Genomic DNA, 10,972 nt, shown 5'->3' on the forward strand with positions numbered 1-10,972 from the left:
TTGGTTTCACAGGTTGGCGCAACATTAAGGGTCAAAAGACCAGTACTGCGCTGTAATGTTCTATGTTCTAAGCAGTCCTCAATATCTCCCAGACAGTTGGTTTGCCATGCAGAGTGACACCAACAGTGGATGGGTTGAATTCCCAAACCGGCTGAGGTTACTGTGAAGGTCTCAGCTTTTTAACTGCAGTGAGCCCCAGCTTAAACTCACCACCAGTTGTCTCTCTCAGCCTCATGGGCAGCCCTATGGGACTCTGGCAACTTTCTTTTGCTTAAAGCAAAAAAATGAAGGAGAAACTAAAAGAGGGAATGGAATTACATTTCACGGAGTCACAGAGATGTATGGACTTCTCCGCCCACTGATGCTGCCTGGCTTGCTGTGTTCCTCCAGCCTCCTGCCTGTCTGCGAAAACCTAATTGAATCGGAGTAATTGTTGCCTCGTTGGGTCACCAAGTTACATTGAAAACGCAGTCCAGCCCTCGTTTTAAATCAATCCTTTTAGAGATCGTCATGAACACTCTCTGGAACAGCTGGGAGTTGAACGTGGGTCTCTAGGCTTGGAGGTGGGGACACTACCAAGAGCCCTGAGCACACAGTCTAAGACCAGTCAAACAATCCAATCTCTCAAGGGCTGGGTGTCAGTGAGAGCTAAGAGGATTCTAGATAATGACACCTGCTCAGACAAACACATGCACATTCGATGAGTCATTATTCAAATGAACACCGGCATAACCAGTCACAAGCTGAAAATAGCTCAGAGCCATGAGGTCACCTTGACATCAGGAGCAATACATTAACATGTCAGTCATAAATACAGCCAGTTGGTACAGGATCTCTGAAAAAATGTCCTGAAATCCTTGAGGATTAAGATATAATCTCCTTGGTCTGCTGACCAGTGGGTGGGTCATAGGACAATTTAACAGCACCCCCCACCTGAAAATAAATACCTGCTTCATTTAACTTGAGATGGAGAGATTGGTTGACCTGGATGGGACTGTCTCCAACTAGAATCGGCATCCCTGTTTTTACATTCAGAGTATCCCTTCCTTTGGGTTGTATTCTGGTCTCCCTGCTATCGGAAGGATGTCGTGAAACTTGAAAGGGTGCAGAAAGGAGTTACAAGGATGTTGCCAGGGTTGGAGGGTTTCAGCTATAGGGAGAGGCTGAACAGACAAGGGCTGTTTTCTCTGGAGCGTCGGAGGCTGAGGGATGACCCTATGGAGCTTTATAAAATCATGAGGGGCGTGGATAGGGTGAAGAGCCAAGGTCTTTTCCCTGGGGTGGGGGAATCCAAAACTAGGTTTAGGGTGAGAGGGGAAAGATATAAAAGGGACCTAAGGGGCAACCTTCTCACGCAGAGGGTGGTGCGTGTATGGAATGAGCTGCCAGAGGAAGTGGTGGAGGCTGGTACAATTACAACATTTAAAAGGCATTTGGATGGGTATATGAGTAAGAAGGGTTTGGAGGGATATGGGCCAAGTACTGGCAAATGGGATTAGATTAGGTTAGGATATCTGGTCGGCGTGGACGAGTTGGACTGAAGGTGTACATCTCTATGACACTATGAAATATAACTCCATTTTCTCCTTTAGTTTCTGCTTCAATAGAAAGTGGTCAGTGTTGCAGGGGTACAGTTCCGAGGATATAGTTTCAAACATCCCCCCACCCCACCCCCCAGCTCCCCCATTCCTTGTGGATAAAAACCCAGGACCTGAATGTCTGGCTATGGGGTCACAGTGGGCAAAACTGCCTCTTGCTATGCTCTACCTTTCAGACCAAGGAAAAGCTAATTATCAAAGTACAGGAGGGTGACAGACCTGGAGTGGCAAACAACAGCCTTTTTCTTGAGAATCATAGAAAGTGAATCTGAGAGGGAAGGAGAGCAGTCATAGAGATGTGCAGCATGGAAACAGACCCTTCGGTCCAACTCATCCATGCTGACCAGATATCCCAACCCAATCTAGAGCCATTTGCCAACACTTGGCCCATATCCCTCTAAAACCTTCCTATTCAAGTACCCATCCAGATGCCAGAAGCGGTGAGGATCCAGCTGGGAACAGATATTAAAAAGAGTCACACACACCAACAGGTTCAAGACCTGCCTTTTCCCTGCCTTCTCGACTGCTGAATGGATCCCTCTAACTTTTAATAATACTGACCTCACTAATGAATCAAAAACAGAAGTTGCAGCTAACGCTCTGCAGGTAAAGCAGCATCTGTGAAGAAAAATCAAGAGTTAACCTTTCAGTTCTGGCGACCCTTCCTCAGTTCTGCAGTTAGCACTGCTGCCTCACAGCACCAGGGACCCGGGTTCAATTCCCGCCTCGGGGCGACTGTCTGTGTGGAGTTTGCACATTCTCCCCGTGTCTGCGTGGGTTTCCTCCGGGTGCTCCGGTTTCCTCCCACAGTCCAAAGATGTGCAGGTTAGGGTGGATTGGCTGTGCTAAATTGCCCGTACAGTTCAGGGATGTATAGGTTAAGTGCACTAGTCAGGGGTAAATGTAGAGTAATAGGGTAGGGGAATAGGTCTGGGTGGGTTACTCTTCAGAGGGTCGGTGTGGACTTGTTGGATTGAATGGCCTGTTTCCACACTGTAGGGATTTTTTTTCTTTTAAAATTTACCGCCTAACTGCGGTAGTGCTTATGTTTCCCCAGCCCCCATGTTGTGTGTGTGCAGGTGTGAGACACAGTGAGAGACACAAGGTGCACGAATCTTTATTCAGTTTCCACCACCAGGAAGATAGTAAACAGCCGAGTGGCCAGTGACAAGCAGTGCCCTTCACATCAAAGGGCAACGCTGTGTGATCAAACAGCGAAGAGGAGGGCAGGGGTTAAATCAAAATAGAGTTGGAGGGGGACACACTGTAGGGATTCTATGAAATCTATGAACGTTAACTCTGATTTCTCTCCACAGATGCTGCCAGACCTGCTGAGCTTTTCCAGCAATTTCTCTTTTGCCTCCTGATTTACAGGATCTGCACTTCCTTTGCTTTTTATTTTGATCTTGCTAATGTTCATCTTGCTTTGTGCACCTCTTGTGCAGGGTAACCCTGCGTACCTCGCTTTGTCTAAGCACCCTACGACCTGTGTGCCCTTGTGAGCTACCATCTGCCTGTACTGCGCACAAAACAGAACTTTTCACTGTACTTAGGTACACGTGACTAGAGTAAATCAAACCAAATCAGTAGTACAGAATTTGAATCTCACTGAAAAGACAACATTGCTCTCATCAGGACACACGCAAGAGTGTCAAATCTCAAACAAGCACGACCATTTATATTGGAGGAGGACAACAATAACTCAGGGTCAACTCGGGAAATAATCAGCAGCCATTTCTTTTCCCCCCCAGTTCCCATTTTGTGCAAACAAAATGAATACAGAGGGACCTCGATTATCCGAAGATTTCTAGGTCCCACAAAAAAACGTAACACCAAAGAGGTAAGTGTATTCAATTTACCTGCACTGAAGAACATGCAAAAACGTTGGCAAAAACAAAGAAACACGAGCACATCAAGCATCAGCGACTGGATTTTTTTTAGGTAATGGTTGTTATACAGCCCTTTGCAAAAGTAAGTGTTTTACATTACTCTACAGGTATTCCCATCACTCATGAGAAAAATGGCCAAGACCATAAACGCATGCGCCAGATGGTGCTATCGCGAGACTGAGTTCCCGGAAACTGACAAATGCTCTTCCGATCGTAGAAGCTGTTCAGCACCTTGTTTAATGGCTTCCCTTGTTTAAGGCAAAATCAAGTATCCGAGTCAGTAAGTTTTTGGAAGGATATTATTAAGCTGGAGAGGGTTCAGAAGAGATTTACCAGGATGTTGCCGGGTTTGGAAGGTTTGAGTTATAAAGGAAGGTTGGATAGACTGGGAAACTTTTTTCATGGGACTGTAGGAGTTTGAGAGACAACTTGATTGACATTTATAAAATAATGAGAGGTACAGGTAGAGTTAATTAAAGTTGTCTTTTTCTTAGCATGGGGGATTTGAAAATGGGGGGAGCATTTTTAAGGTGAGGAGAGAGATTTAGAAAAGACAGGAGAGGCAATTTTTTTTTTATACACAGGGTGTGGAGTGTACTTCCTGAGGAAGGAGCGGATGTGCGTCCAATGACAATATTTAAAAGACATTTGTTTCGGTTCCTGAATAGGAAAGGTTTGGAGGGATATGGGCCAGGAGCAGGCAGATGGGACTTGTTTAGTTTGGGATTACGTTCAGTTTGGACTGGTTGGGCCGAAGGGTCTGTTTCTGTGCTGTATGAGTCTATGAGAAGCAGTGTTGTAGATCTCGGCCTACCAAGTGTGAATGGAGATACCATTTCAACACTGGAAACAAGATGGTCGTGGCTCCTCGTACAAGGTAGAAGAGTGACACGCAGGGAAGTGAATAGCCTTGTTCTATACCATCTATGAACTACAGGGGACGTTGCTGCAGTTCTCACCCCCTGCCCCAAAAGGCCATGCCAGATGGCACACTTGCCCACCATGCTGCTGGTTTTCTATGGACAATTTCCTCCCTCCTTTTAAACAGAATTGCTGTAAATACTTGAGAGCAGAATTTGGAAAGGCACCGCCATTTTGCACCAACATTCCAATAAACGTCATGTTACCGGGGCAACGGGCAGACTGGAGGTGGCAGAGCTAGGGCTTGGCTGGCATGGCTTGATGGGGAGGAGGGTGGTAACAGGGAGGGTGGGAGTGGGGTTCTGATCCGAGATGCCAACTGGGCAGGACGGCAAAGTGAGGGTTGCTCCCCCACCCATGTGTGCCAGGGGCCCAGATAGAAGGCCGCGCCAGCAAGCCCGGGGTGGGGGGAGCCAAAATGGCGACATAAGAGCCCTGGGGGCCACCAAGGCCTCTTGCTGGCCAACTCAAAATCGACTCAGCCTCAAGAGATAAGGGCATGAGCCTCCACCTCTGACCATTAACCCATTCCCACCCGGTCACCATGTCAACCACATTTAGGGGTTCCGCCACTGGTAGGGAGAGGCTCCAGTCTCTGGCTCTCTCGCTGATCGCTGGATGGCGAAATGGAATTGTAGGAAGGGGGTTCGGGGTGAGCGAGAGGTCGGGGGTCAGCTTTCAGCCCATTGAGCTGGAGAGAGGGGTGGGCGCCCGTTGAATTTAGGGCAAGCTCCTCATCCTCTTCTTCACTGTCATCAGCCAGAGGGAGGTTGAAGATCTGGGTCAGGAGGTGCAGTCCCATTGCCTTCTGGGATGTCTGGATGAGAAGAAGCATCACTGTGAGGCCACACAGGAGGTAAACTGCAGGAGATGAAGGTGCGCAGTTACTCTCTAACTTAACCACGCAGAAGCCAATGATACTCCTGTCAACCCCACGTTCACAACTGTCACTTGCTCCCTCGCACTCTTTACTGAGTCAGAAGGTCACAGTTCAAGTCCTATTCCAAGAGCATTGAGCACAAAACCAGCGCACTGTCTGAGGGTCAGTGTTGAGAGAGCACCCAACCATTGGAGGGTCAGTGCTGAGGGATCACCACACTGTCAGAGGACTAATGCTAGGGGAGTGCCGCATTGTCTGAGCGTCAGTGTTGAAGGAGTGCCACACTATCAGAGGGTCAGTGCTGTGGGAGTGCCGCACTGTCAGAGGGTCAGTGCTGAGGGAATGCCACACTATCGGACGGTCAGCGCTGAGGGAGTGTCGGAGGGTCAGTGCAGAGGCAGTGCCGCACTGTCGGAGGGTCAGTGCTGAGGGAATGTCACACTGTCGGACGGTCAGCGCTGAGGGAGTGCCACACTGTCAGAGGGTCAGTGCTGAGGGAATGCCACACTGTCGGACGGTCAGCGCTGAGGGAGTGCCGCACTGTCGGAGGGTCAGTGCTGAGGGAGTGCCACACTCTCAGAGGGTCAGCGCTGAGGGAGCGCCGCACTGTCGGAGGCTCAGCACTGAGGGAGCGCTGCACTGTCGGAGGATCAGCGCTGAGGGAGCGCCGCATTGTCGGAAGGTCAGCGCTGAGGGAGTGCCGCACTGTTGGAGGGTCAGTGCCGAGGGAGTGCTGCACTGTCGGAGGGTCAGTGTTGAGGGAGCACCGCACTGTTGGAGGCTCAGTGCTGAGGGAGCGCCGCAGTGTTGGAGGGTCAGTGCCGAGGGAGTGCCGCACTGTCGGAGGGTCAGTGCTGAGGGAGTGCCGCACTGTCGGAGAGTCAGTGCTGAGGGAGTGCCGCACCGTCAGATGGTCAGTGCTGAGGGAGTGTCGCACTGTCGGAGGGTCAGTGCTGAGGGAGTGCTGCACTGTCGGAGGGTCAGTGCTGAGGGAGTGCCGCACTGTCGGAGGGTCAGTGCTGAGGGAGTGCCGCACTGTCAGATGGTCAGTGCTGAGGGAGTGCCGCACTGTCGGAGGGTCAGTGCTGAGGGAGTGCCGCACTGTCGGAGGGTCAGTGCTGAGGGAGTGCCGCACCGTCAGATGGTCAGTGCTGAGGGAGTGCCGCACTGTCGCAGCTGAGACCCTCAATCTATTCACTTATTTGGACACAAAGGACCTCACAACACTCTAATTTTGAAGGACAGCACAGGATATTTATCTGCTGTTAACACCATGTTCAGTCTCTAAGACATGGGAGAAGAAATATATTCAGCCTGCAATGAGGTCATGGCCGAGTTTATTATCCTCAAATCCACTTTTCTGCCTTTTCTTGATCCTTGATCCTTGTGCCTTTCACTGATTAAAACAAATGGGTCAGTTTGTGGGATCTATCTGTGGAGAAACCAGGTTTAGCATCTCTCTCCACAACATAGCACCCATTTAAAATATTTTGTCACTTTAAAGGCTCCACACAAATGCAAACTGCTGTTGACTCCACTCATGGGAGTATCTTCCAGGCCATTAAAATGGGAAGTCCCAAGGTTGTGGTCGGCGCTATATGAATGCAAGTTCTTCCTTTAACAAAATAAGTCAGGCTGACAGATGGTGATAGACCAATTCACAGAGCTCGCTCCGCTGCCTCATTTCTACTCAGGCCCTGCGCTTACTACTTTGTTTGGCCACATCACCGACACCAGCCCTTGGGGCAACACAGGGTTAGATCGTGCGATTAGAGATTCTGAGAGGATTCATTTGACACAATGAGGGAGCTCGGTAGAGAGAAAGGATGATGAGGGAAAAGAGAGAGAGGAGGGGAGAGATGGAGCGAGAAAAGCAGAAAGAGGGCGCAGGGCAGAGGAAGCTGGGGGGCATATTGTCAGGAGAGAGAGAGTGCGTGAGAGAGAGAGAGAGAGAGAAAGAGAGAGGGAGGCTGGGAGGGCAGGACAGAGGGGAGAGAGAGTGGCTGAGGGCTAGAGTGTATGTGGGTGAGAGAGAGAGAGAGACAGAGAGAGATGGTGAAAGAGAGAAAGAGACACAGAGATAGAGATAGACAGAGACAGAGAGAGACAGAGACACACATACATATACAGACAGAAAGAGAGACAAAGAGACAGAGAGGCAGAGAGAGAGACACACACACAGAAAGAGAGAGACACACACAGACAGACAGAGAAACATGCAGAGAGCAAGAGAGAGACACACAGAGAGAATGAGGTTGGAAGGACATGACAGAGGGGAGAGAGAGTGGCTGGGGGAGATAGAGAGGGAGACAGTGAAAGGAAGACAGAATGGGAGACAGAGAGAGATACACAGAGAAGCAAGAGAGACAGAGAGAGAGAGAGAGAGACACAGAGCAAGACAGATACAGGGCAAGGAGAGACAGACAGACATTGGAGAGAGGGGGAGAGAGACAGATAGAAAGAGAGAGAGACACACACACACACACACACAGTGAGAATGTGAGACACAGAGAGTGTGTGAGACAGAGACAGTGAGAGAGAGAGATTCCAGCCAGAAGGCTGAGCCAGTCAGGTACGGGTGAGGAGCTGTTACTCACAGGTGACTGATATCTTGTAAAGTGGCTGCAGGGTCTGGTTGTCTTGACCTCCAGGAACGTAGTCCCCCAGGCCGATGGTGCTGAGGGAGATGAAGCAGAAATAGAAGGCATTGAGGTAGGTCCAATCTTTCTCGATGGCGCTGAAAATGGCGGCGGGGATGAGGAAGAAGCCGATGAGGGTGAACAGGAACATCAGGAGGCAGTGCACCTGGGTCACCCGCCGTTTCGAGTAGCCTAACCTCTCCTGGACTGCCTGGATGGGCCGATCGGTCAGGTAGATCATCAGCCTCTGCACAATCACAGCGAGAAGCAGCATGGTGAAGGGGACCCCCAGGGCAGCGAAGAAGATGGAGAAACCCTTTCCCCCATCAGAGATTGGGGTCGTGTGGCCATAACCTGGAGAGCAGAAATTCCCCATTTCAGTCTCAAAACATCGAGGAAACACAGACGTGCATTTACAAAGCGCCTTTCACGTCCCAAGGACATTGCAAGACAATTTGCAGCTAATCAAGTACTTTTCATTGGGGAAGAGCAGTCAACATTTGAATGTGGTGGCCCGATTGTGCACAGCAAGATCCCACAACTTGATAATAGAGTCATAGAGATGTACAGCACGGAAACAGACCCTTCGGTCCAACTCATCCATGCCGACCAGATATTCTAAATGAATCTAGTCCCATTTGCCAGCACTTGGCCCATATCCCTCCAAACCCTTCCTACTCATATACCCATCCAGATGCCTTTTAAATGCTGTAATTGTACCAGCCTCCACCACTTCCTCTGGCAGCTCATTCTGTACTCGTACCACCCTCTGTGTGAAAACGTTGCCCCTTAGGTCCCTTTTAAATCCTTCCCTCTCACCCTAAACCTATGCCCTAACAACCAAATATTAACCAAAGCCCAATCTTTCCTTATCGAATGATCTACTCAAAACAGAAACTCTTCTTTGCAGTACCCTTTCTAAACGAAGGAGATCAAAGTCTCACTAATGTCCCTTGATTTGTGGTTAAGACAGCTTTCACCTGATAATTCCTTTAAACACCTGCAGGCACCTGGAATACCCCAGAGGTGAACAATCTAATTGGATAACTGATGCTGCTATTGTTTGTGACTTTTAATTGCTAGCGCCACACTTTACCAACTCTGATTCTCCAGCATCTGAAGTCCTCACTGTCTCCGAGTTGCTTTGATCTGCTAAGTGCCTCGCTTCCAGTTGCACTGTCCACACTCAGCACTCTGGAGAGTGTACCAAGGCGCTGAGTGGATTGGTCATGTCCAGTCAACGCTACCAACAACTCAACTTGCTCCAGTGCCTAATCTAAGTGAATGGGCACTGCCAACAACCATGGCAGATGTGTGTGTGTGTGTGTGCGTGTGTGCACACATACATTCTCACACACAGATGCACGAACGCACCTACTCTCACACACACACAGCCATTCTCTCACACTCACACATGCATACTCCCCTAAAAGCTCACATTCACATGCAAACACACTCAGACATGCACACTTGTACATATGTGCAAACACTTACACACACATGTACACATTCCAACATACACATATTTGCACATATGTGCAAACACTCCCACATTTACACTCGCATGCACATGCAAATATACTCCCTCATGTATACACTTTTGCATGTGCACACATTTGCACATGCATGCGTGCACACACTCGCATGCTTACACACACATGCACGCGCGCACACGCTCACGCGTGCATACACACACATGCACGCGCACACATGCTCACATGTGCATACACACATACGCTCACGCATGCATACGCACACATGCATGCGCACACACATGTGCATACATACATGCACACGCACACACATGTGCACGTGCACACACACTCATACATGCATACACACATGCACGTGCACACACGCTCACATGCACATGCAAACACACTCACGTGTCCACACACTCTCATGCATGCGCACACACACGTGCACATACTCATATGTGCACACACTCACATCTACGTGCAAACGTACTTACACATGCACACACTCACATATACCTGCAAACACACTCACCTACGTGCACACACACTCACGTATATATGCAAACTCAATCACACATGCACATACTCACATGCAAACACACACACAAACAAACTTGTTCATGTACCCATTTGCACACTCACTCACGTGCAAACACGTATGCAGCTCAAAGCTCCACACACTCGCAAATACCACGTCTTGGATGTGCGCACACCTGCATGTGCACTCTCGCAAATGTTACCATTTCAAGCCCAGTGGATCCAGTTCTGAAGAAGTGACTTAAAACACTGACCCTGTTTCTATTTCCACAGATAATGTCAAACCTGCTGAGTTTCTCCAGCAATTGCTGTGTTTGGTGTCAGTCATACACTGTGTTGTGTTTCTAAAATTCGACAGGGCTACATTTCAGATACTTTAAACACTTACTGGAAGGCTTTATTGTTTTGTGAATAACCAGCATGGCTGATGCAGAGAGGACCTTTTCTTTATAGATCTCATCAGGAACAAACTGTTCTTCCTGTTGACTGGATTCCCTGTGCAGGAATAGTGGAAGGTACTCGATCGCAAGCTGAACAGCAAGACTAGAATATTAACCCAGGACGGACTGGTGTTCCAAACACACTAGAGACGTTATTGACCACAAAAGCAGCCAACACCAATTGCACTGGAGGGAGTGCAGTGGAGATTCACCAGGATGTCACCTGGTCTGGGGCCGTTCAGCGATGACGAAATTAGTTAGGCCACTTTTGGAATACTGCATTCAATTCTGGTCTCCCTGCTATAGGAAAGTTGTCGTGAAAATTGAAAGGGCTATAAAAGATTTACAAGTATGTTGCCAGGGTTGGAGGATTTGAGCTACAGGGAGAGGCTGAACAGGCTGGGGCTGTTTTCCCTGGAGCGTCGGAGGCTGAGGGGTGACCTTATAGAGGTTTACAAAATTATGAGGGGCATGGATAGGGTAAATAGGCAAAGTCTTTTCCCTGGCGTCAGGAAGTCCAGAACTAGACGGCATAGGTTTAGGGTGAGAGGGGAAAGATATAAAAGAGATCTAAGGGGCAACTTTTTCAC

General features: G+C 49.0%; 1 protein-coding gene across 2 annotated transcripts in view; it reads right to left on the reverse strand.

Annotated features, from left to right (window-relative positions):
* Window positions 1-4,197: 4,197 nt before the first annotated feature.
* Window positions 4,198-10,972, reverse strand: part of LOC122542933 (potassium channel subfamily K member 1-like) — a 12,221-nt gene continuing 5,446 nt past the window's right edge. Inside the window, exons 2-3 of one of the 2 annotated variants that reach the window (XM_043681076.1) lie at window positions 7,886-8,281; window positions 4,198-5,269 (exon numbers count right to left, since the gene is read on the reverse strand). In XM_043681076.1, the coding sequence (XP_043537011.1) occupies window positions 4,956-5,269; window positions 7,886-8,281 (710 nt within the window). In that variant the 3' untranslated portion in view covers window positions 4,198-4,955. The remainder of the gene's footprint in view (window positions 5,270-7,885; window positions 8,282-10,972) is intronic. The other variant, XM_043681077.1, reaches the window with a different exon arrangement.

Source organism: Chiloscyllium plagiosum, chromosome 41 (assembly GCF_004010195.1).
Source record: "Chiloscyllium plagiosum isolate BGI_BamShark_2017 chromosome 41, ASM401019v2, whole genome shotgun sequence".
Lineage (NCBI taxonomy): Eukaryota > Metazoa > Chordata > Chondrichthyes > Orectolobiformes > Hemiscylliidae > Chiloscyllium > Chiloscyllium plagiosum.